The sequence below is a fragment of the Sylvia atricapilla genome, chromosome 1 (assembly GCF_009819655.1).
Source record: "Sylvia atricapilla isolate bSylAtr1 chromosome 1, bSylAtr1.pri, whole genome shotgun sequence".
In the NCBI taxonomy this organism is placed as follows: domain Eukaryota; kingdom Metazoa; phylum Chordata; class Aves; order Passeriformes; family Sylviidae; genus Sylvia; species Sylvia atricapilla.
Genome location: NC_089140.1, coordinates 98,453,322 through 98,480,847, shown reverse-complemented (window position 1 = coordinate 98,480,847; position 27,526 = coordinate 98,453,322). Strand labels below are relative to the sequence as shown.

At 36.8% G+C, this 27,526-nt stretch overlaps 1 protein-coding gene across 2 annotated transcripts in view; it reads left to right on the top strand.

The window, feature by feature from the left end:
• Positions 1–2,232: 2,232 nt before the first annotated feature.
• CDH7 (cadherin 7) overlaps positions 2,233–27,526 on the top strand; it is a 71,648-nt gene continuing 46,354 nt past the window's right edge. For both annotated transcript variants that reach the window (XM_066328532.1, XM_066328523.1), the window contains exon 1: positions 2,233–2,442. In XM_066328532.1, coding sequence (XP_066184629.1) covers positions 2,233–2,442 — 210 coding nt within the window. The remainder of the gene's footprint in view (positions 2,443–27,526) is intronic.

The window sequence follows — 27,526 nt, the reverse complement described above, 5'->3', positions numbered from 1 at the left end:
AGAAAATCCATTTTGTATTTTTATCTTCTGTTAAATAACAATCTGCTGCCTCTTCGAAATAAACTGACAGTTTATCAATATCAGATGTCTTTAACATGATGTAACTTAGGCACTGAGAGGGGAAATCAAGGATGCATAAACAGCCCCTACTACAAACAACACTTACTGTAGTTGAATGGAGCAGTAGGAAGTGAACATATCACAGGGAAAGCACAGCTACTTCCTTAACACTCATTGGCAGGCCTCTCAGTAATTACTGTCATACGGTCATGATTTACCCAAAGGGCCAGATCAAAACTGAGCTATGACTAGTTGGGATTAATCATGTCAAACTAGGCTCTTCTAACGAGGATGACACCTGCTTGTTAATCCTGCTGTGAAAAGAATTTTGGTCCATGTTGGAGTGATGTCTTTTATAACTGTAGCATCACGTTTTCAAAATTAGGCTGTTTAGGTAAGGCTTGCCTGTTCTCTTCATTTTGCCTGGATTTTTCTGTATGGAAGCTTTCAAATTGCTGCTGCTTAGCAAACACGCTCAGTGGGTTTGTGGTTTATCCCACCAGCCTCTAAGCAAAGCCTTTTTGGTGCAGGGCAGTACCACAGAAGGGATTACTATAAAAAGGCTTTAAATACAGTCTGTAATCAGAAGAGCTTTTTATTTGTTTCATGTTTCTGCCCTCTAGGTACCTTTGGCAGCACGATGCATAGGCGTTCTGCAGCTGAAAGAGCCTGACATACTGAAAGCAGATAGTGGATATCACATTTCACTCAGTTTTACTAGTAATGGGTAGGACTATGATAATCAGTCCAGAGTGTTTAATGTGTATGTGATTTAATGTCTAGCCTTTTTAGATTAATTAAAAGCATGAAGGATGAAATCTTCTTTCTTCCGTGGCTTCCTAAGTAGCAGCAGTTCACTCCAAATTAATGCTGTTATCTATTTTAATTTCACCCTTATTTCTACTTCATGTTGGCACTTCGTAAGTGCTTCCTTGTCTCCCTTATTGCTCACTTGGAAAAGGAGGATGTCTATTTAAGAGACAGCTTTGCTTACCTGGTGATTCTCCCAAAAGGCAAAGCTATGTTTGGTTCTGACTGATGAAAGTTACACTCTTAAAAGCATTGTACTAAGTATACATTTTTATATGGGCAGAGAAGGCTAACAGTCATAAAAGGCAGAAAAGAGTCTTGTTTAAGTACTGAAGTTTGTGTTTCTAAAAAAAATAAAATATGAGTAAGTCCTATGAGTTATTAAATGATTAAATTTTTAAATAAAAACCGTTTTAGGTGTGTTAGTGCTGAAAAATCATTTGTTATCAAATCAAGGTTTCATTTAAAATACAAAATGACATTATCTTCTGATCTTTCTAGGCCTATTTCTGTATAAATATATAAAGCAGTCTAACATGTTTCTTATGGTGCCTGACATTTGCTTTAGGAATGTAGTGAAATTGAGTGGGGAGACTCAGGGCTTTTTACCAGGTCAGATTCAGATCAGAACAAATCATAGCATCTGGTGTACTGTGACTAAGAATCAATAAAATTGTTCTGATTCATCTTAACGCTCCTTCATTTTACTTCTGAGTTATATGGGAGAGAGTTAAACTAGGATATGTCCCTGCCATTAATATAACTTGCTGCCTGTAGCTGGTTATAATTGTATCATAGTAATGGCAAGTAAAGAAGCCCATAGCAGACAGAAGAGAAAATGTCAAACCAAACTACACTTACACTGATTATTTTAAAGAGGAAGAATTTTAACATTTACACTGGAAAGAAATGGTATATTAAGAGAACATGCAGGAGAAAACTTTATGGCTGTAAATACAGTATTATCAGCAGTAGTAATGCCATCCAAGAAGTTTGCTGTAAACTCTGAGAGACTAATGTAAACTCATTGGTGTTGATGAGAAAAGTAATAAATAAACAGTTTTGATGCATGATGTGAAAGCAGCAAAGAATTTTCATTCTCTAAAAATAATTAAAATTCTGACGACACTTCTTGTCTTTTTCTTCGATAGGTACCTATTTCAGCATTTCTTTGGTGAAGACTATTCAGCAGTGGTGACATCTTCCAATCAACCACTCTGCAAATTATTATCTCTGGACTCCCAGCTGACACCCTGCCGGAGGCTAGAGTTACTGAGACAACTGGAATTGTGCCTGCTTTGGTCAAGGTTTTTTCTTTCACCGAGGCAAAAAAAAAAAAAAAAAAAAAAAAGAAAAGAAAAGATGAAGTTGGGCAAAGTGGAGTTTTGCCATTTTCTTCAGATACTAGCTCTTTTCCTGTGTCTTTCTGGGATGAATCAAGCAGAGCTCACAAGGTCCCGGTCAAAGCCCTATTTTCAATCAGGGAGGACGAGAACCAAACGCAGCTGGGTGTGGAATCAATTCTTTGTGCTGGAAGAATACATGGGTACAGACCCACTCTATGTAGGAAAGGTAGGGGACTTAATAAACTTTGGAGGGTGCAGATGCTTGCTTTTTGATGTGTTTACGTGATGCAACCTAAAAATTGTAATTTTGTTATCCCAGTACAGCAACACATTGCATTCTTGTAAAAATGCAAGGTTCCTGTCACAATTTTCTTTAAGAGCTCTACATATTAACACTGCTTGTTTAACAAAGTACAGTAATGGAAGTGTTCCATTGTCACTTATAGAAAGAAAATATTTAATACTTATACTAGGTTTTAAAACAAAGGAACGTAATGATGGGTATTCTTTCTTGAACATAATGATGGGTATTCTTTTTTGAACATAATGATGAGAATTCTTTTTTGAACATAATGATGAGCATTCTTTTTTAAGGGTTAACAGCTAGTCCCAGAAAAAAAAGTAGTTCTGTATTATGTTGTTTGCTCCCTAAAACTCAGCACTGCTGAAAGCAAGAGAGAAAGAATCAGGATTCTGTGGGTGTGATGAGCGAGAAGGAGGGCATGTCTGAATTACTGCTTTTCTTTGACATTGCCTGGCTGGCAGATTGGCACCTTGGGGGCCTTGCTGTCCTCTGTACACAGCACAGCCTTGTGGCTTTACCTCGCCTGCGATGGGCACAGGTCCAGTACAGAGCCAGCCCTTTTCCATCAGGGCATCCCAAATGGTTCGTTGTGGGCGCCCGCCGCTGCACATGGAGCGCACTGAGCACAGCTGTGAATCCGGGACTTAGCTCATTTACTGCCTTGTGCTAGTGGGTAATACGCTGCCTTCAGCAATTATGCAGGGGGAAAAAAAAGCCCACAAAACAAAACCCCCTCTTGTGTTTCTCTGTAACATTTATGTGTAATCATCTTATTGAAAGGAAAACCCATTTTCTCAGTAATATCAGAATCAATAAATAGAGTTTCTCGTTAAAATACAGCAAATGCATAGAAAACAAGGGAGTGACAGCTTTTGGCACAGCAGCATGCTTACAGAAAAAGAGATGAAGTAATCTGAAATCCAGTGCTTCAAGTATACCAGAGCAATGAATTTCAGCTTACTTAATTCATCCTACTGAGACAAAACCTTGATGTTTGTGTTAATACAGTTAAGCACTTAGAATTTAATCACGCCAACGGAATAATCAAGTTAAATAGGGAACTGCTTTCATGATTGCAGCTATGGTTGCGTTTAGGTGCTTTTCTGAATTGGGACTGGTACTTTGCATAATTGAACCCTTAAGAAAGGTGTGCTAGAATCAGAAACATCATCTTGTATTACAGTGGTATTGAAAGTTTTGGTAAAGTTTTATGTTATGTAGCAGTATCCATTCTGATGCCACACAGCTACTAGTTGTCTGTGTGGGCTTGTCTTTTAGGCAAATTTGTCTCCAGGTTGGAGTTTCTCCTGTGGCTCTGGAAATGGCCTATTTGGCATTCTTTCCCACTGATAAAAAAAGAAGTGTGGCTTGCAAATTTGAATTTCTCTCCTGGAAAAGAAGCATTTCGAAATACTCGAGTGAAGACTAGTTTTGATCTGTAGTATTTCTCATGTTCAGTCAAATGCTATATAGTCAAATGCTATATTATGGCCAGAAATGCTGTGGTAGTGATATAGTACATGATATTTACATGCATGTGGTTATTTTTAGCTCCACAGTCTGCTCTTCCCCATCCTTTGCAGAGTCCTAGCATTCACAAGCAGATATCTTCCAAAATGCAACCTTTTTTTTTTTTTTTCCCCTGAAACATTCTGTGCCCAGCATGCTTTTGTATCAGCAGTATGAATTGTTGGCTCAGGAATTTGTACTAGCAATCCATTTTGTAGGAAAAGCAGATAAAATTTTTCACTTACAAAAGGAAGCCCATCTTCCTGGAAGCACAGTCTTGCTGAGCATCTTGTAAGATAAGACGTGCCCAGTTCCTAACCTTCTCATTGCAGAGGCTTTTCACTGTGTGGCTGCTGAGGTGCAATCATGACCAGAACCGTATTCCCACACAGGGGAGCAAAAAGGTGAAGGAGTGAATTTCTTTCTGTGTCTTAACATCTTACGTATAAAACCACTCTGAAGTGAGAGCAGTCACCTTCCCCCCCTTTTCTCCTCTTGAAAACATTGTTGCTCTTGTTTCATATCCTTTGCAAGCAGATAGGAACAGAGAAGACAAGATTTGGATAGGAAGGAGGGATTTTCTTTCTTCTTTTAATTTTTTTTTTTCTCCTTAGTGAGGAAGCTGCAGCAAGCAAAAAAGCTGGCATAACTCACTTTTCTCATCCAGTGAAGTGGAAGCAGCAACCAGATTCTGCTGAGTGCTCTGCTTCTGGGGAGGCCAGTCCTGCACTGCCTTCCGTTTAGGATGCTTTGCAGGTTGCCAATCTAACTGCACATCCTGGAAGGAGGGACCTTCCTCCAGCTTTTAAGGGCTGTGAGATAAAAAGGCTTCAGAAACACTCAAGCAAATGGAGCTGTAATGGGGAATACTGTCTCCCTGCCACTATTCAATTTTATAAAGCCCTAGGCAATTCTGGTTGGAAGGCAGCATTTGGGGGATGTTAGGGTTACATGGCAAATCATTCGAGAGTTGTGAAATAGCAATGTTAATTCCGTGTTCAGCACTAGCTCTGTCCTCCTGAGTGTCTGCATGCTGACACTTTAATTACATGATCATGCAGGGTAAAATCCTATTCCTTGTAAATAATGTAGTAGGGTTCCTACTCAGCTCAGCAAAACAAGTCCTTCGCTTAATTTTTTGCAGTGTTTCCATGTTTGATTAACAAGGCATCACATCTATACTTGAGGTATACCTTTTTTTTTTTTTTTTTTTTTTTTTTTGTTATTAAGGCAGCAGGGCTTGTTTCTCAAGAGACTGGAGAAACCTCTGGAAGAGTTCCATTAACTTTACTCTAATAGGAGTCAGAGGTGACAGAAGTTTGGTCCCTTTTTTTATTCTCTTTTAAAATTTAGGTCTTTCCTCTCTATGATATGAATTTTAATCATCTTGGATGTAATTCTGAGCACCTCTTGGGATGTGCTTAACATGTGATCAGATTGTGGACTGAACCATTTACAATTCTTTTCTGTCGGTCAGCACAGCATATGTTATGTTCACTTGAAGGGCTGAAGCATTTAACTGTTTAGCAAATTAAAGTGTTTGAAGAGGCACTGTTCTCTTCCAGACATGCCATGTAGGAGGTGAGGCAGTTAACTGTGATGCTTATTGAGGTAGAAACATAGCTGGCTTCTGATTTCTGGAAAATGCTTACTATTGCTTGGTAATATGTTTCTGTGAAATGTCTTACTTTGTATTTTCCTTGTAAATTACGTTAACGGAATCTGTTTGGGCAAAAAAAGATAGTATAGAGCAGTTTTAAATTATTTGAAACATAAACACCTAAAATTAGGAAAAAGTGTATGCTATTATGTTGATTATTTGAAAAGCTGTATATGGTCTTTTAAGTGAAGTTTCCATGGGTTTGCATTGGCAAAAAGAGATGCAGTAAAAGTAGAACTTGAATGTTTTGATGATACTTTTTTTGTTTTGTTACATGACTATTAGACATTCAGGGTTTGGGGTTTTTTTTTTGGTGTGGTGGGTTGAGGGTTTTTAATTATTATTTCTTTCAATGTCTTCTGCTGCAAGGCTATGAGTCTCATCAAAAGCATTATAATGACACAAAATCTCTGCCAGTAATAATTTCATTTTTCTTATTAAAAAGTTTAAAAAACCCCAAACAAACAAAAGAAGCCACAAATAAACCTGAAAAAACAAAAAAAGTCTTTGAACTCCATGTGAGATGCTGGCTGATAGCTGGCTTCATTGTTTTCTTTTGGATCCAGACCAGCTCTCCTTTTCCAATAGCTGCAAATTTAGGTATAGTTACAGGGCAGTTTCAAGCTTTTTGCTGAGTCGAACTCTTCTTTTCCCTTGAGATCTTCCTAACATATGAAGGACTGAAAATAAAAGACTTTTCACTGAGCACAAACCCAAGAAATTCATATGTAACTTTGAGAGGCTCACTGGTAATTCTCAAAAATAACGCTTTGAACTCATAAGATGCCCTGAGTGGTTTTTTTTTTTTTTTTATTTATTTATAATGTAAGAGAAAGTAAAGTGTAAGTCCTAACCTGCATTTTCTAGATTGTAAAATCAAGAAAAAAAGTTAAACGAGTGAACTAAGAGCATATAGTTTCCTACATCTCACAGTCACTGCGTTCCAACACTATTTTACCTGCCTCTTCTGACTGTTTTAAGGTAAATGAACCTGTTAGATTCAATTTTTGAACATGGAAAAAAGTGCCTAAAAGCTAATATTTGCATTATTATTTCCTGGAGTAGTACAGAATGAGTGGCATATGAAAAAAAATGAAGTGAACTTAAACTTTTCCTGTAAAATTAGGTCATTTAAGAGAATTTGCAGGTTTTACAAGTTTTAAGAGAACTTACAGGCAGGGTCAGGAAAGAGTTTTTAAAGTAGCAATATAACAAATTTATGCTATTATTAGCACAGAGAGTGGGTAGTTTTTTTCCAGTCTCCTCATTTTGGAGGAAAGGAGGCTGGATAGCGGAGGATGCTGGGGTTTTTAGTTAATGCTTGGGTTTGTTTTTCAAAGGCGTTGGTGAGTATATCAATAAGGTGACAGAATCATGTGCTATATTTATCTGTGGTGTGACCTTGTCTCAGGCCATACAGATGCAGTGAGCAATAGGACTCTTTCCATAGAATCATAGCCTGACAATTTCTGATGTGCCTGACGAATTTTGACTGAGCTGGATAATAGGTGTCTGTGCTAAAATACTTTAAGGCAGTGAGTACTGTATAAGTACTGGCCACTCAGTCAAACTCAGACTGAACTCTGGGAATATGATTGCCATTTTGGGAAATGGAGAGGACATGGAGTGATATTACAAAGGCTAAATATAGGTGAAAAGGATGGGCTGCCTCACTTGAACACAGTGTAGAAGGAGTTTAGTATTGTCCAATTCCCTGGAGGGATCTCACCCTCCTGCTACTTCTAGAGGCATCCACAGGGACTATGGCTCTCTGCTCAGATTTCGTCTGTGTTTTTTTCCTTGTAAACCATCCTGTGCAAGGTAAATGTGCAAGTGTGACCTGCTCTGCAAGTCAGCTCCTGACTAAGAGTACCCACAGCTCTGCAGATTTTTGTTCATTTTCCACCCCAAGTAGCTTTGGAAAAAAAAACATTCAAACAAACTCAGACCAACCATTTTTCATATTTCTTTGTGGCCAGCCTCTGTATGGAAAACAGAAAGTATATTAACTCAGAAAGAAACTTTGCCTTTGTTTTTTTTTTTCCTCTCTTTCTATTTTTGTTATCTTTACTTTTTTCATAATCTTTGAAACACTGTTGTTTTATATACTCCCAGAAGGCCACTTATGAAAGGGAAAAAGCAAATCTGCTGTATTTCTGATATTTATCCATTTCAGGAACTCTTTGCTTTTCTGTGCTATGAAAATTGATAATAGTTGACCTTTTAAGTAAAATGGGACGTGCCATTCCTGTCAAGTATTTTCTGGCCACAAGTGCTGCAAATGGAACAAATGAACAGGCAAAACAGTTATGTCCTGCTTACTTGCTTTATGTATTGAGTAGTTCTTGGGGAAGTGAAGCTTCAGTTGTACTGCACAAGTATGACTTTACCATCTCAGCTTGTTCTGTCCAGTCCTCGTATCACACATTTTTCTTCACTGGATAGTCACTGTGGGCATTGTGTTAGTCCATGCTGTAATTTATTTGGATTATCCTGAATAGCAGAGAGCTGACTGACAATCCAAATGTTCCTTCCTTAGCATGCAGGGCTAAAGTGTCTCTAGGGAGAATGATGAGATTAAGGCACACAGGAAGAGTTATCCGAAAGGATAACCTAAAATCTGCTGCCTTTTCCTGGTCAGTTTCATCAGTTTGCACAGCTACAGTATAATTTCCTCTTTCCCTCTTTACCAGAAGTTCTCTTTTCTCAAACTGAATGGATACTGGAGAAAGTTTTATGCCAGGTGATGACAATTTCACAAGCCTAAACACTAAAAGACAATTTGTATGTAATTTCATTTCTAGAAGTGATAATAGAGTTGGGAGATTTATGGTTGGATACTGAACCAGAACATGTAGGTTTTTGATCTCTTTCTATAATGTAGAACATTGATCCTTAACATGTGCCACTACAGAAGAGGAAGGTTAGTGAAGGTGATGACAACATCAGTAAATTAGGCAGCCCTCATGGCAATTTTTCGTTCAATGGCACATTCATGCTATTTATGTAATCCTGTAAAACCAGTTTTCTGTATTTCAGCAGACTGAGAGGCTCTACCTGCAGTGCGCTGCTCTGGATGTCTTTTGGGCATTATTTAAAACTAAATTTTATGAGTCTCTGACAAAATAGAAAAGCAAGAGTAAAAACTAATTTTGCAATTATACGTAGATGAGAGGCTCCTGTATGCTTGGCTGGTAATCAGAAAATGCCTTATTTTCAGGAGAGCATGAGATTTAAAGCTCTGATGTCAGTCAAGCTGATGCTGCTTCAGCTGACATTTTTAGTGATGTTCTGACATTTCTTCTCCTTTTCATCTTCTGAGATTGTACTTGGTCCCTTAGTTCTTGTTATTGGCTGTCATCCAGCATCCAGTTTTATGTCTGTCCTCTTGTCTCACAGTTCTCTGTTAATCACATTGGAAATACAGCACTGTAAAACTATGGCTATCAGGAACTTTTAAGTATTTGCATTGTTCTAAGACTAAGGAAGTCCATTCGTGAATTATTTTGCTAGCTAAAATTCAAGCAAACACAACCTCTGCTCTTAGGCAGTGGTCTCATAAGGCAAGAAATAGTAGCAGACTAAGAAGAAATGACAGAATTCAGAGAACTATAGTGTTAATCAACATCTGAAAATAGTTTGAGAACAGTGGGTCACTAGTGTGGGTCACTTGTTTTCTTTGGAGATAGAATATTTCTTTTTCTGAAAATGAGACTCATGCAATATTTTAAAACATTATGAACATACAAAAGAGAGTTCTTTCCTGCCTTTACTTCCCAGTGTTTATAGATGGCAAGTTGGTTTAAATTTCTAAGTACAGACCGATTTAATATCTATGATAGTACTAGGCTACATCTTCTTTCAGACGAGTAAAGATAAAGGATGCTTTCCAATTGCTTTCAAAATATCAGAATGCATGTGCTTTACAGTTTTGCATCTTGTAGCCTGCTGTCACACTACCTTTTTCATGTTGCTTTTTTTTTCTTTTACATCTTCTGTTAGCCATAAATGCCTGTCTACAGACTCATTGGGCATTCATTTCATGTATTAAGTATTTTCCATGTGTCACTGTATAAAAGTGCTGCCAGGGCTGTTGCTGCCTTGTCATAATTCTACTGCTGAATTTCTTCTTTGCTTCATATTTATTTTTAAACATTATATTGCATTTCTTAATTCTCCCTTCTTTTTTTTTTTTTTTTCCAATAATCACTTAATAAAATAGTACATGTGTACATATGTCAATTTTTCAATGTTAACTTTAACCACTTAAAGGGAGGACCTGGGACAATGTATTTAAAGATCCTGAAAAAAATCAGAGAATGATTCCTTTGCGTGCAATAAGCTGGCTTTTACAATAAATACACTAGTGATAAGTACTGGAAAATCTCTTTGGTATAATCTTTTTCTTTCAGCATTATGCATTTCCTTGGAAGAGATAGCTGAGCAAAGTGCTAATGGTGGAACTGCTGAGAGAAAAAAGATGTTAATACACTAGGTTGCTCAATTCTTTCAGAATAACTATCAGCTATCCTATGCTACCAGCATCTTCTCTGTCACTTTTGCACTGGAAAAGACACTTACTGTCATATAAATTAGTGAAAAGTAGCTCTTAGAAAAGGTAGTGGAGTGTGTGCTCTAGGAGAACTCTAATTCTGTCTTAACTGTCCAAACCATGGTCATGGTATGAGTACCAGCCTGTACCAAGAGCAGAAATTTGAGGCTGTCATAATACTTAATCTTTCATAACTTCAAGGTTATAAGAAAGACAATTAGCCAGTTAAGAATAGGGATATACTTAGGTATATCAAGTTGTTTACTTGATAGACCTAAGTGTTGTGAACACCTAACTATATACCACTTGAGCTCAATGTACAAATGGGAGCCCACTTAACCTTCCCAGGAAAGTATTATTAAATTTATACTTGAAGAAGCTCATTGGCAACAGACACTGATCACCAAAATCAGTAAACAGATTCATAAAATTGAAGAATATATTTAGGTTTATTTCTTGCAGATGTTCTTGAAAAAAAATATTACCATTAGTAGTTCTGTCAATGTAAAAATATTTGATGTTACAGACCTGTGTTGTTGCAAAGGTAATGCTGTTACTTATGTAGGTGTAAGGCACATATTATGGAAGTAGCACACTACAAGTCATAAACATAGCAAAGAATAGGCCTTATTTTTCTTCCAGATAAATAGCAATACTGAGTCAGATACAGTTCTTTTACATGCAGAGAAGTTCATGCACCATTACTTATGTACCAGAAAACACAAAATATACCTTATTGACTTGGTCTCAAAGTGTCTTTTTCAGAGTCCTCCCCTGGGAGAAGATGATAATTCTAAACATTCAAGGAGAAGGTGATTTTTTTTAATATGTTTTGATTGTTAAGTTATGCTGTTCATAGAGTAACTGTAGAGTTAGTCCAGAATCTTCAGATCAGTTTTATTCATCCTAGGAGACCATTTGAGACTATTAATGTTACAATACAAATACTTGGTCATTTAAAAATCGGATTTTTAACTCATATTTTATTCTTTAGGTTAGTGAAAGAGGAATACTGAGGATTGGTTTGCAAATATATCAACATATTCCACATTTTGACAGTGAAGAAATAGTGCCTTTGTTTCATATAGTACTCTAATATTTCTAAAGCACCAAAGGGTTGCACTGTGGCATTTCATGTGGGTGAAAAAGTGTATTCTAAGAACAACTAAGGACAGTCTGACATAATATTCTATCTACATCACAGAAAATTCTTACGCCTTCTTTGAATAGAAATAAATAAATTCATTGTAATTTTCTAGGTGATGTAAGGAGATTTTGCTGCATGAATTCCACAAAACATTGCCAGAGTCACACTGTTTCATTTAGTTTTCCTGTTCCAGTAAACTGTGGAATTTATGGAATTCATTCCAGTAAACCCTTACCTTAAGGGTTGCTGAGACACACAGTTCTGTTGCTGTGGAGCATGTGTGAGAAGAATTTAACCCAAAAAGTTATTTTTAATTTGAAATGCTTCCAAAATATGGAAAATCTGGTAGTGGGATGGTACATCTGTATAGGATGATAGGCTGCTTAAACACTTCATACTGAGATACCGAATTGTAACCCTGCTGACGAGGCAATCAGGCAATTTGTTTTCCTTACAAGGTAGGCAGGTGTTGTATTAGGCGAAGTTTAGCTGCTTGTCCTGTAACAATGAAAAGTTTTCAGACACAGCTGGGAAAAGCAGATGGTCATTTCTTAAGTTTCCATAATCGTGGTATAAACGTAATGCCATAAATTAGCAAAATACTTAACTTGTCTTTCTTACACAATCTAAACATTATACGGGCAGAGCAGGCATTTGGAAAAGTGCATGACATATTTTATGTTTCTTTTTTAACTGGTGGGATTGTAATTGTACATAGTCTACATATTAAAAACTGTTTAAATAATTCCACTTGCCCCTGTATGTTCATAATCTTGCATGCATGTGTAGGCTGTTATCCATCCCACCCATCCTTCACCCTTTACCACTTAGCTGCTGCTTAGCCAAGCAATACTTTGAAAAGGCTTTCCTTTTGAGTCAACTGTAGTCTTGTGTTCATCCATACTGCTCTTTTATTCATCCCCTCCTTTTTTTTAATATCTTCTTGACAGTGAAAAACTGAGAACAAAAGCATGCTCTTGTAGCTTCATCTAAACAGGAAATAAGCCAAGTGAAACTGTTACTTCCTTTCTCATTGTAAGATTCAAATTGCACTATTCATGTTTGTTTCTCTCTTTGCAAGTTCATGTTCACTACCATGCTGAGAATCTTAAAGCCTTATTGCTTTTCTCTTTTATTTATCTTTATGCTGAATCAAGCATACTTCTGAGTGAGCATCAGTCCCAAAGTGAAGGAAATAACAGTTGTTTGAAACATTTCAATATGTTTGACTGACAAACCAAGTGAAGCCATGTCAAACAAGGTTTTATGGAGCAAACATGCAGGAATTAGAATGATAGCAGTGATGAAGCATATACATAAATGGGCGTATATGTCTGGAGGGACCTTATATTGAGGAATAATTAATTCCTGCTTGTACTGACACATTTATTTAATTCAGATTTATCTTAAGATTCAAAGAAAATGTAAAAATTCCAGTCAATACTGGTTCTAGTTTAGCAAAATAGAAATTGCAAAAGTTAAAGAGAGAAAAAGTAGGGCAGAGAGTAAATGTGAGATGGGAAAGAACATGATTTTGCTTTTGCATTTTGCTTTGTTTTTATCACTTTGGAGCCTGAAAAAACTGAAAGCAACATACCAAAAGAATCAACAAAAAAATAAATTTAGATTAAGATATAACAATCTAATCAAGAATGGATCACATTGGGAGGGAATACAGTGGGTTGTCTGGTCCAGCTCCCTGCTCAAGCAGGGTCATCCTAGAGCACAGGATTATGTCCAGACAGCTCTTGAGTATTTTCAGTGAGGGACACTTCACAACTTCTGTGGGTGGCCTGTTCCAGTATGTGGTCACCTGCATAATAAAAACATTCTTCCTCGTGTTCAGGTGGACCTTTCTGTGCATCAGTCTCTGCCTGTTGCCTCGTGTTACATTGCACAGCACTACTGTGAAGAGTCTGGCTCCATCTTCTTGGCACCTCTCTTCAGAATCTTAAAGACACTGCTGAGGTCCCCCTTTCAGACGTCTCTTCTTGAGGCCAAACATGCCCAACACCCTCAGCCTGTCCTTGTAAGAGAGACACTCCAGTCCCCTAGTCATCTTTGTTGCTTTCTCTTTGACCTGTTCCAGCAGTTCCATGGAGATCCAGGAGCTCTCTCTGGCCCTGAGGAGAACAGAACTAGACACAGCACACCAGGTGTGGCCTCACTTGGGCTAAGTAGAGGGGCAGGATCACCTTCCTTAATTTGCTGGCAATGCTGTTCGTAATGCAGGCCAGGATACCACTGGCCACAAGAACACACTGGCCCATGGACATTTTCTGCTCTAGCAGGATCCCCAGGTCCTTCTCCAAAGAGCTGCTTTCCAGTATGCAACCCCTGGTCTGTGCGGGCACATGGGGCAGGACCCTACACTTGCCTTTGTTGAATTTCAGACAGCTCCTCCCTGCTCACTTCTCTGATCTGTTGAGGTCCCTTGGAAGGGCTGCCCAGCCTTCTGGGATATTGGCCACTCCTCCCAGCTTCGAGTTATCAGGGAGCTTACTGAGGAGACATCTGCCTCTTACAAGTCATTGATGAATAGGTTAAATACTGGATGTAGTTTCAAACCTTGGGAGGCACCACTAGTGACAGGCCTCCAGCTACACCCTGTGCCACTGACTGCAACCCTCTGGTTCAGCCAGCTGTGGATCACCTCATGTGTAGGTCTTAATTCCCTATGCTCTTTGCTAAAGAAATTACATGCATCTGTATGGATCACACGTTGGTTTAGGTCACATCAATCCACCCCATGGGTCCTAGAAAGGAGGCCTGACTTGGTTATGTTAGCACAGATGGAAAAGGAGGGCAAGGTATCCAGAGATCCAGTAAAATCCAGGTTTGAGAAATATGCAGGGGAGTAGATCTGTTAACTAGCAGATGTATTTGAAAGAGACAAAAAGGTAAGTAAAGTTCATTTTTAATCAAAAGAGGAAAATGCCATGTGCAGCTAGGTAATCTGTGACACAAGACATCAAAAGCAAATATCATCGAGACAAAAACTAGTAGAACACAGTTTTATGGTTCTTTAATGAGAGTAAGGAAGCAATGAATAGAAAATGAAAGATGTAAATATTTTTTATAAAACATTACTGGAGAGAGCTAGAGAATTTGGGATTTGTTCAACAAAGCCTAAAACATGAGCAGCAGAGTGCCAAGCAGCACAGGACAAGACAGAGTAGCATTCTATACGTAGAGGTTCCAAGAATTACTGGGTCAAGATAAAGCATGGATAAGTGAAAAACAACGTGAAGATCTGGAGGAGTCCAAGCAAGTCTGAGCTCCCAGCAGACGGATGGAAGGATGCAAATATGTGCAGCTGTCAGGGAAGTAACTGGACCATGTCCAGACTGTTTCCAAATTAAGAGCCAAAAATCAAAATGATGAGTTCTCTGGTGTACCACTGAAGAAGGCAGCTCACACCTTATAAAGCAAATTTTTTCTTAGGAGCTAAAGGGATGAAATAATGACACCCATGATTTTCAGAACTTCAGTAGACACCTTTCCTTCTAGACTGGTGTTTTGACATTGATCATTTCATGTAATTATATTTCCTCCCATCTGTTTGCAGGCTGCATGAGAATTTCTCCATGCAGACTAATTTCAATGTCCTGTCAAAATTAGATGCTATTCCATACTATGTAAGTCATAGTATCACATTCAACAATTTCCATTCATCTCTTATTTTAGTAAGCAGAGATGGGTAGATAACGATGGTCCATTCTGCTAGTCTGATGAAAAAATCATCTTTCTGGATTTTTTTTTTTTTGGCAATTTTACTTCCAGTGGCACAAAGTGAAGTCAGTGACTGCTTTTTGTGTGGGATGATACAGACTAAGGGCCCAGGTGCTTTGTCAGGTTTCCAAAATACCTGCCAAGCAGAAAATGAGACTGTGAGGAAGATAGAAAGATTAAGATGTCCATCCTGATGACAGATCCTTCTCATTTAAAGATACAAGGTTCTGTATCTGTTTGCCATATAAAAAAAGGGAAGATATTTACCTTTGCTTCTAAAATTATGTTATCATCTGTTTTAGACAGTGGCACACCTTCCAGTTCTGATCATTTGATGCATGCTTTGTATTATACTTAAAATTCAGATATGATTTTGGAACACAGTTTGAGGCTTTAGCAGGATATGCTAACAATTTTTGTCTCAATTTAATTTCTTTTGAAAATTACTTTGTAAAATAATTAGCAAGATTAAGGGGAGACATGCTGCAGATTCACCTTTAAGGTTAGAAGAGTTAAGTTTACTAGAGTGAACAAAATGATCTGCAATATCACAAATTTTCCTGGAATCTAACATTCCTGTACCTGTAAATAATGTTTACTGATAAGAGAATTTTAGCAGAAATTATATGTGTGCCATTGTAGAGAGTCATGGAGGGAAACCAGATGTTTTTTCTTCCACAGTAACTTGAACCTGGTGAAAATATAGGTGCAACTGAGGATGAACAGTATGCATAAAATCAAAGAGCGTCTTTAGTTTAGCAGCAGAACTAGTGCAATAAAATAAGGTAGATTTTCTTAAACATTAGGGCACTGTTTAATAATATTTGGCAGAGGGTAACATCACTTTAAAAATGATGTCTTGCAACTCAAAGTAAGAGTTACTCTGTATATATTCCTGAAGTTTTCTTTCTTAGTAATCAACAGACTGTCCCTGTAAGTTTGGGATCAAGAAAAGCATTTAATACTGTTAAACTTTTTGTCTCAGTATTTAAAGACCTTCCTGGCTGGAGTGTCAGAAGAAGCAGTAGTTTGTCACATGGGAAAGGTGACTCAGGGCCTCAAGTCTTGACATTGGCTTGGAAACTCATACAAACAATATGAGGGTTTAATATGTGTCTGATTGTTTACAGACTAGCAGAAAACTTATTCTTAAAAGTGACTGCATAAAAGTATACTGTGCTGCTCAGTAGATGAATTCTATGTGTGAGTCACACCTGCCTCTTCCCGTGATAATTTTTTCCTACTTATTATTGCCATTAGTCCTGCTGAGCTAACGCAGCTGAGAGACAACAAACTGAGTGTCATCCACAGACTTGTTTGTTATGTTCCACTGACTTACACCTGCAAAACCCCACTGTAAGGCCCTACATTTTTAAAGTGAGAACAGAATCTGAAGATAGCAGGGGTTTTACTTACTTGTAACCAGGGGAAAGACTCAACCAAGTTTGCAATATGAACAGCTTGAGTATGACGTGTCCACTGAGTCTGAAGTGCAAGACAAAGGCATTGCTGGTTTTAAACTACCACTTTTTAATCACGCTGCATACTAGTAGAGGTTTTATATTCTGTTTACTGTCCTAATGCATTTTTTAAATTATTACATTGGCTTAGTTGGTTAATTAATTTTGTTTTTTACCAGTTAACATTGGACTCACTAGATTTGCTATTGAACAACTACTATCCTTCCACTTGTACCACTGTTTTTGTGTATATATGGACAGAAAATCGTGGTTTTATAAGTGAACCTTTGACAAAAATCATTGCAGAATTTATTAGTGTATTCTGGTTCCTTTGCTCTCTTATGCAGGCACTGTTTTTACCTTCCAGTCTTTCACAAGTTTTAAGAGTAGCTGCAAATGAAATGAAGGGTATTCCTTATCTTGAGCTGTCATGAGCACTGACCATCAGTCAGTGCCGATGACTTCTGTGAAAAACATACTTTAGAATTTCTTGTGTATTCTTCACTGAAAACAAACATTAAAAATCCCAGAACAATCTCTTTGCCTTCTCATAAATTTTGTTCAGCAAATATGAATAGAGACTAATGGAGAGAAGAAAAGTGGACAAAGTGATGAAAAGGATGTATGTAGGAAAAAATACGCCAGCCACAAACTCCCAGAAGAGCAGGGACACTATTGGACAATGAATTCAACATGTAGGAATGTGTGGAAAGAGTGTGGCTGAGGAAACACAGCGACCTTTGAAGACATATATAAACCAGGTACAGGCGGAGAATATGAATTCTATCAGTGAATCACTAGTGAGATTAGGAAGCAGAACTTTCTGTTCACTTCGGAAAGTTTGATTTTTAGTGATTTGAAATGTGTAGATCCTTCATTCGAGTAATCTGCTTGTGACTCTTATTTGCAGAAGCTCTTATTTGTGTTATTTTCACAAGGTAAATAATCTATTTGTGAACAACATAACTGTTTACTAAAATGCCATTGTGTTTACATGACAACTTGTGCAATTTTGATGGGAAAATGTACAGCAAAATAACATAAATAAGAGCGTTTTGTTTCATGTGCAGAAGCAGTTACTAGCTGAAAAAATATTTACTGAAAATAGCATTTTACTTCTAACGGATATAAAAGTTTGGCACTATCTATCAGTGTACAGGGCTCAGAGGCTAACAAATAGGGATATAATTAATTATTTGTTGTCCCTGAAAACTACAGGATCCTCAATTAATAGAAGTTGTGCCTTTCTTTCAGTGCACAGAGCTGTGCTGATTTACACCAAGCTGTATAGAACTTCCCTAAGGGGACTTCCTTAAATGAAATGATCATTTTAATGGACCGCACAGAAGGTGCAAGACAAAAGTGGAAATGCCTTGAGTATAAAGTTCTGAACATTACAATTGGTGACAGAAGGCCTATCAATGAGACAGTAATCCTATAAAAATACAGAAAGATCAGATTGTTTGTCGAATTAGACTTGCTTTAATATGGATGCAGGCAAGGGGATAGCAAAGGAGCTGGAAACTTTCCATCTGCTTTGTATACAAAGTGATTAGATTGTGATCACTTAGTCCAAGAGGATAGAAATGATGCACAATTCTGCCAGGATGAGACATGCAAATTGGATCAATTAAGCTTTGAGAGCGCTCAGACAATCTGGTAGAGAAGTTTACATGCTGTGTCAAGTGAAACTTAGCAAAGATCAGTCTTAGATGCTAGGGGCAAGTATTATAGTGATTTAAACTTTAATCTCCAAGAGTAATTCATTGTTTTCAGATTTAGTTATAAAATGGATCAGATACTATAGTAAAAGATCCCTTAAGGAGATGTTTGATGGTGCACCAGAAGTATACACCAGAAGTATGACAGAGAAAATAGCAGCAGTCATTTGAGTTGCAGCGTTTGAGGTAGATGAGAGTAAATTCAGATGAATGATCCTGTTTGCAGCTAACAGAATGCACAATTCTAGTAACTTCTGTCCTTCATGTTCACCACAATGTTTCAGAAGCAGGGACTATTCACTGTGTGCACTATTTTCATTGAACCACTCAGAAGGGAGTCAACAAGAAAATGATCATTAGGTAAGAGTGCTGTAATTTCATCAGAGACCATGTAAGAATTTGAATTGTGTTCCCTTTTCAATGTCCTTTATAGTGTCAAAAGGACATGTTGTTCTAGATAATCAGAAGGGTCTCTATGGAAATTGAAAATCCTCAATACATGTGAAATACTGGAAACCTCAGAATAAGTTTTGAAAGAAGACACTAAAATTTTCAGTAGAATCCAGACAGCTTACAGAATTAGAAACAGGTGTACGCAATTTGAATTTTCAGGTAGATAAAGCAAATATACACTAGTAGTGTAAAATATTTTCTCAAAATTCATTTATCAGTGACACATACATTGATGGTATGACTGGTATTTATTGGCAATGAGTAAGAAAAACAATAAGAATATGTTATGGTGAAAACAGACAAAAAAGTCTTGGGTTGGCATTATCATTGCATATGGCAAATTTCATATCCTTGTTTTGCTTTCTATTTTTTTAATACAAGTGAAGTTCAATCTTAACTCATAAATATCTTCTCACATTATTTTAAATATTTCCCTAAATATGATTTAAGGAAACAAGGTAAAAAGACTGCAGAGGAATTTGATGAGATTTTCTCTGTTAAATGCTCATTGCAAACACCAGTATAGAAAAAGGCACTAGAAGAGCACTGCCTTTTACATAGAACTGTTAAAATCCTTCCAAGTTAGGAGGATTTACAATTAACCTAGTGTTGTTGATGATAAGGCAGTTTTTTACGGGTTTGAAACAGGCATTATCCTCCCCCTCAAATATTTTCTGAAAAACAAGCAGAAAACATGGGCATTAAAAGCATTTATTTCCCAGCCCTTAATCCTGTGGAGTTTAAATGCCTATCAAGATATGAATTAATATTTTGAGATCAGCCTGGTTATATCTGAAAACCCTTGCAGGCCTGCAAGTTTGAATGGTTAAATAAAAAAAGCTAAGAAAAAAATCAAACTTCTTAAAGTATGTATTCACAAAGGATCACTTTAAATGATCTGAACAGTTTCAAGCACGCTTTCAAGTGTCCATATTTACTGTGCATACCCTGCTTCAGCCTGTTCTGAATACTGAACAGCTACAGTGTGAATTTATGTAATGAAGTCCCTTAATCTTTCAATGCTGCTTCTTATAATTAGGCTTATGTGACACACATATTCATTAAAGCAACCTTCCTCTTTGAACAGGGGTTAAAGTACTATTTCAAAAAGGCATATGCTTAGCACCAGCCTTCATGACTGTAAAAGCAAGTCCTGACAAAATGCACATGGATAAGGATGTTTTCCTAACTTAGAAAATTCTAAAACAGGTTTAATTTGATGTAGCACCAGGTTAAATTTCCCTAGGTTTTGAAGTGAATTTTGAGCAACGGGCTGTGAATTAACTAGCCAATATATATATATGGGTGGATGGATGCACTTGAGAAATAATTTTGGGAAAAAAATCAATATGATAAACTACCTTCAGTGGAATATGTAATAGTAGGGGAAAGAAAATAAAAATGTTTCTATAGACTTCTGAAAAAAGAGCATGTTATTTGTCATTTAGTGTTTTACCTTACTTTTACCTTTACTGCAGAGTTAGAAATGGGTCACAGTAGTTCATGGAAAACATTTACAGAAACACTAGGGTATTTGATCAAGCCAGACTCTAAAATAAATTCTAAATGAAATGTAAACACACTAGCAACAGTAACCCATGTTTTATGATAACAAATTAACCAAGGAATTCTTTGCTCTTTTTTACCTGAATGAATTTTAAGACACAAGTGTCTAGGTGAAGGTATCTAATACTCCACTTTATTTGGCCATGCATTGGTTTTTCGTCTTACATTGTCATACTAGCAATGAAAATATAATGCTTTACCGTAGATATTCATCCATTCCCTTTTCATATTAATTAATTCACTCATTTTAAAATGCTACAGTAAAATTTTGTGTTCAAATTCTCCATTAGTGACTTATTTCCTTGACTCATGGTCAGCTCTGGGCAGTTGTGACTTTCTCCACAACAAGCCTTCTGAGGTACTAATTCTGTCCAGTGTGGGCATTGTGTCAAAATCTTAATTTTACACTTTAGATCTAGGAGTCCCATTGACCTTTGTAAGAAGACCTATGGGATGAGATTCATGAAAATGCTTAAATACCTGGGTGGCTTGAAACATTTTATAACATATACCAATTTGTTCATATGGAAAATTGTCAATTTAAAGTTGACTATATATCTTTCATGGAAGTCAGCATCAAGTATTATTTTCAAACATACAGTTTTATAAAGAAAGACATTAGAAATTTTTTTTAAGAAGAAAAACACAATTACAAACACTTTATCCTGACATTTGTATTATCAGTTTTGTTAAAAATTAAAATTAACATTTAGATCAACATGTAAAATCTGTTTTGCTCTGACAGTTTATAAATGTTAATTAACAAGTCCATATTTGTTCTCAGTAAATTAAAGATTAGTGGGCATGTGGACCTAGTTAACTACATTTTTTTCTGTATTGCAAGTCTTTAATCATTAAAACAATCAGATCATCCTCTCTTCTGTAGTTCAGTACTTTTTGAGTTTCTCCAGACACATAAGCCTAGTTACTTACACTGCTTTACAGTTTGGTGTTTTACCATTGTCTTCCAGTCTGTCAGGGTGTCAGCACTTCCCACTAACACACAAGGTAAGTTTATGAGTCGATCTTTAGAAGCATTAAACTTTCAAAAGCAAATTAAATGTGAAGAATTGATACAACATAAAACCAAAGTGAAAACAAATGGAAAAAGCTCTACACCCTCTGGGTGTCTATTCCTTGGTACTAATGTTCTTTGGAAGCAGGTTCCTATGAGAAAAATCATTATCAACCAAGCAATGCTTCAAGCTATTTTGGATAGTTGAAGCAGAAAGAGGATAATCTCTCTAAACTATAGATCAGTAGTTCGACAAAGAAGAGACAATATGGGAGGAATAATTTCCAATCTAAAATAAATACATTCGGTGTAAGTGCGTATCTTATCTCAGAAAATACTTTAATACCAAATGAATTTTTGTTTGTAAATTTGGTATTATAGGTATGGTAGTCAAACAAGAAGTGTGTATGATTATTTTTCCTGTGCAGTCCTGTTACAGATAATTCTCTAGATTACAGAGTTAGAGATGAAAAAATAGATCCTCTAATGTGCTCTCATTTTCCGTGGTTGAAATCCTAGGCCCAAATTATTATGGCTGAGTAGAAAAGGCATTATGGGAGAAACAACTTTCTAATTACCATATTTGTATTCTAATTTCTTATTTCTGTTTTCAAGGACAGATAATAAAGTAAAAGCATTAATTTTTCATTATTGAAGGTACATAAATTCTATTACTGCCTTTCTTGTTTCATTTACTTTCTTTCCCTTCTTTCTGCGATATAAGGGATAGTGCATTCATGCGTTGTCTGGTCATAATAACTAACTTACTAACTAAAAAAATAAATATACTGAAATAATAATAATAATAGAAGTATGTACAGAGGTATAAGAAGAGAGAATACTCCTATTACTATAAATGTATATATTTGCACACCTATGTATGTGTTTCACTCAAGGAAAATACATGCTCAAGAAACGGTCCTTTGCTGTATGTGTGTTAGTACTGTGCAAAGAGATTGTGTCATGTATACTGAGGAAGTAATTTGAGAAGAGTGAGTGAAGTTTCTTGAAGGTTCGGTTTCTGCAAGCTGCTACACGTACATAAACTTTTCAAACCCGTGGACATCTGCTAGCCCGGAGATACTCTTCTATGAAGTATGCTGGGCACTTTGGTATTTTTGTATGCTACAATTTTTAAGCCTGAACACTTTAGTAGAAGCCATATGTGGGAAATACAGGGAGTTAGCATCCTTTAAACAAGTTTATTATACTGCTGAAATAGAGTGTAGTGACTTTAGGAGAATTTTGTCTTGCAGCTTCAGTGATTTTTGGCATCAAAATAAATCAAACCACTGGGCCAGCAAATACGTTGGTTTAGTATATAACAGCAAGTTTTGTGGTGCATTATGAATACATATGGATCATGTGGAAATGCTTTTGGCATGTATGGAAGGGAACTTAGGCCCTTTCCTGGAGAAAAAGTAAGACCCAAAATAGAGCTAGTAAGAATAAACATTCAGGAATCTGTAAATAAGAGTTTCACTTCCGTGGTATTTTCACATGATTTAATTGTTTTAGGCACTTCTATGATGAGGTTTGAGTCATTGGTTTCTTTAATCAAAAATTAAATCTCTTTGAGTAGAAACCAGCTGTTTTTGTATTAAAAAGTAAGTGAGACGGCAGACCCATTCTAAGTGTTGGTTTGTCAGTGATGCTGTTTTGTTACTGAGATATTTAGAATGAGTACTCCAAGGAATAAATACTGATAGGCTGAGAGTAGTGTGGGGAAGAAAACAAACACCACCACCACCACCAAAAAAAACCCCAACAACTGAACCAAAAAACCCACGCAAAGCTGAATATTGAAATGCTGTATGAGGATTCCAATGTGCTTGTTGTTTGCAAACTGTGTGGTCTGTTTCCATTCTAGGAAGCCGATTTCTGAAAAGTTTGAAGCCTGTGTGTGAGGGGAAAGCAGGTCTCTTTTTTTTTCCACTTCTTGTTATGAACATGTTATGTTATCTATAGGCTCTTGGTGGTGCTACAATACAGTATTGCTGTCCCCCCACCCCCCAAAAATATTATGCAATTAATACATGATGATGTACTAGCACAGTATGCAGATGGTTTTTACCACCCAAAGCTGCAAAACTGTCTTTTTAAAAGTGTGAATGACAAATAGTCATTTTGGGGAGTGACATGTCATGATGATGGCCCATTAAAACTCCTCAAGAATACTCAGCCAGCTACATATGCCCACTCAGCTCCATCCACAGCAGCAGCTGCTTCTGAGTTCCTCCTGTAGCTGCAGTAAACTTAATGGGCTGGCTGCACAATTCCCTGTCGCCACAGGGCATTTGGTGTTCTTATTAAAACTGGGGAGTGGAGAAGGCACAGATTTGTGGCTACAGCAGCTGCAGAGACTGGAAAAGAACAGAACACAAAAGGGAGGGGTGTATGTGTGTGTTTGCATGCACATGTATACGCGTGCATACGTGCACTTAAATGTATGTATAGATATACAATCTCTGTCTATATGAAGAGCTACATTATATAAGTATACAGGAGTAGAGAAAGTACACTACAGAAACAATTCAGTATTATTAAGAGAAAAACATCTTAGAAATGTGACATGGATGCTCTTATCACATCAAGTTTTCAGTATTTCCTATTAATTATTCAACTCACTAGCCTTTAGATGAGAGTATCATTTATTCCTAGGGGAATTTTTCATCTGAACTTTGTCTTCAACCTAGAAGCCTTGAGGGCTTACTTAGATGCTAACTGAAATATTATGAAGTGAAAGTTTTAGAATTTTAGAACTTCTTATTTGAATGTTTTTTGAACAATAGCCATCAAGGAGATAAAGAAGTTTCACAGTTCCCTTTCCTCTTTAACCCCCATTTTCAAAAGGTTGGCAAAATTAAATCTTCATCTCACTTCATGTGGATGAGATGATAAAATTATTATCCTCCTCAAGCACTGATACACCACTTAAAAGTATAAAGGCTGTATAATGGCTTTAACTAAACACTTCCACCAATATTTCTGAACATTTAATTTTGGAAACAATACAGAGGAAGGAGGGAATAGTAAAACCTAACTGCTTATCCAAGTTTGATGATGGAAGAGCATAAGTAAATTAATAAATTCTTGCTATTCTAGTTTCTTAGGCAGAGAAAGATGCATTAAAAGGTGTTAAAAAGCTGCATTAACAGGGAAAATAAAGATTGTATGGGGTTTTTTAAAAGAAAAATACCTAGTTCATTCAAAGTTAGCTGACAGTTATGCTACTCACCCTGCCCATTAATCATGTTTGTTTTCTTCTCTGGTTTCAGGACTTTAAAATCAATGGCAATTTAAATTTCAACCTCTTTTTTTGGTGGGTGGTTTTTTGTTTTTTTTTTTTTTCACCTCCAGAGTAAGCATTTCTTTTCCCTGTACACTTGTAATAGTAGTATTACACATCCTCAGTAAAATGACACTTGACCAAATTCAGGTAATCATCTTTTTAAATTGTTGTTGCATTAAGCAGATGCACTTATTCTTTCAATTCTATTAAGCAGATGCACTATTCTTGCACTTCAGATGTATCCATGTTCTCATTCACTTTGGCTTTTGGTTTCTGAATATTTTTACGTTTTATTTATTTATTTTAATTTTTTTCCTCTCTTGCCTGTTAAACATTTGTATTTATTTTACCTCACCCTATGCTTTCTTAATAGTGCCTGAATAACTTGATTGTAAATGAAACTTTATTCTCTCTAGTTTTATATACTGTTGAATATGAAGGTCTTGGAGGTTCAGATTACACCAAATGTCATACATTTTGACTGCAGAAGGACTATTAAGGACAATCTGTGGGATAAAAATTGATACTCCCAAAGGGATGTGCCTTGGTTTTACCTTGAATCTGCAATGTGTTCATTTGATAGATAACTTCTGATGACCTCATTGCATTTGTGGTGTTCCTGGGCAGATATATATCTGCCTTGTGGTCATTCATAGGGCTCTAGGATTACCTGTGTCAAAACAAAATATGATTCAGAGGCAGTCTGAGTTCAGCCAGCCTGTAGAGTCAGTGCTGAATGTGAAGAGATCTCTGAAATGTCCTGGACCTCAATTGTCTAAGAAGTTTTTTAGTTCTTTGGTCAGCTCTGAGCACTTCTGATACTGTTTTGGATATTTTAAATTAAGTCAGAAGAGAAGTCTTGTCTGGGCTGACCAGATTTTTAGTAACGCTGTCACCAACTGCTTGTGTTAGATAAATATAACGTGGTTATACTGTGGTCTGCTGCATGAGACCTTGTTGTATTCCCTCGTGACTGTCTCTGCACTTGCCTGACAAAGAGCAAGTCTGAAGGCAAAAAAGCAGGGCATGAAATTGCCAGTACGTCAACATGGCAAATTGTGCCACAGTGACACAGTTGTCTCTGCTGGTTCCCTGCTATGCTGACAACATTGCTGAGACAAGGAAACTCTGGTAGCACTACAAGCATATTCCTTCTGTTCAAGCTCTAATTAAGCGTGTTGGAGTTTTGGGTATAGCCGTTTATATTGACTTGATCTCTTGGCCTCAGTGTTATCTGTTATGCTGAAAGCACAGAATGTAGGCTAGCATATTTCTTTCTGAGCCTAGGCCTATACTATAGTTTAACATAAATTAATAAAACCAAAAGCAAACAAAAGCCTTCCAGGAGCTCCTTTCTCACTTCTTCTACATTTCTTGGAGAATAGACTTTTATAAGAAAATCATTACCTACTGAATAATTCTTTCACTGGTGCCTGGGTATAAAGTCAATTATATGAATCACAGGCCTTTGCTGACATCAATAAAATGTTGAGGAATCTTTTTCTTTCCCACATGACTTCTGTAATCAGACTGAAGGATAAATTTAAAAAAGATATCTTAGGCTGTTGATACTGAAGTATGGTTTCAGTTTACAAGAATGATAGTTTCATGGCTCCCTCTGAAGATAGTGATCCTATTAGTAACTAATGTGTTTGTGAAGCCCTTAGACATTGCAAAAACGTGGTATGTGTGCACATTAGATTTTGCTGAAATGTGAACTCCCTTTTCTAGGTTGAATTTTAAATATTAGTTATTAGTTGCATTGAAATCGTTCCAAAGCACCAACACTGAGCCCTTAGTTATCCTGGTAGTTGAGAGATATAGTGTTACATTAAAAAAAAACCCAAACCAAAAAACCAAACAAAAAAAGCGCCCCAAACCAAAACAAAACCTACCTCCACGAATATCTAGTATTTTTTGAGTCATCACAAAACACATACTAACAATGATAGCCTAAGGAAAAAAGGGTTTTGAAAACTTTGTATGTGTAACCATAGCAAATATTGACTCCAAGAAAATCCAAGAACAGCAGTTTTAAGAACACAACTGTTGTGATGACCAAAGTTTAATAGAAATGGTACAATCGGGGTTTTGTTTAAAATCACCAGCTTTCTTTAATCTTTTAGAAATTGTGTATTTAATCTTTATATACTCTTTTTAAGTCTTCCCAGAAAGGAGGAGGGGGAGAAGGAGGCATGAAGAAAAGTTTCTTCTTCCCACAGTTTGTTCTGAGTTGTTTTGTGATAGTAAATTGTGGTTATAAAATGGACAAGAAGATTGCTTCTGGCTTCCAGTTCTTTTTTTCTTTTTGATGATTGTTTTTGATTCTTAGTGCCTCCTTGCATTTCGTGAAGAGGCAGGAATAAAGTTGCAGTTGTGTCAGTTCCCCATCACAAATAATTATGGATGCTGCGCAGGGCATGAGGAAGAGGCAGTTTTCATTCCTCTCCTCCTTTTCTACTCATTTTCATAGAGAGAAAGGAAGAGGCACAGACAAGGCAACCCCTCCTTGAGAAAACTTTTCAGTTATGCAAGGGAGGGCACATTTCCTCTGGTCTCAGAGAGCAACAAAGCTAGATTGTATTGAGGCATCTAATGTTTCCCCTGTCCATCTCTTTCTCTCCATTACTTCTGTCATTCTGCTAGTGTCAAAAAACCATCAGCTCCTCATGTTCTTCCTTCTGTTTTCGTCTTCAGCAATAATCTATAAATTCTGCAATGAATCATTAACCATGTTGGCACAGAGAGAAACAAAAGCAAAGACAGATCTTTAGAGAAGAGAAATCAGAGAAGAGAGGCATATGAGCATCACACCTGCTTTAAAGGAGCTTGAACTGGAAATCAGAAAAAGAGCAAACCTTCCATTCAGACATACAGGAGCTGAGTACTAACCAGATAG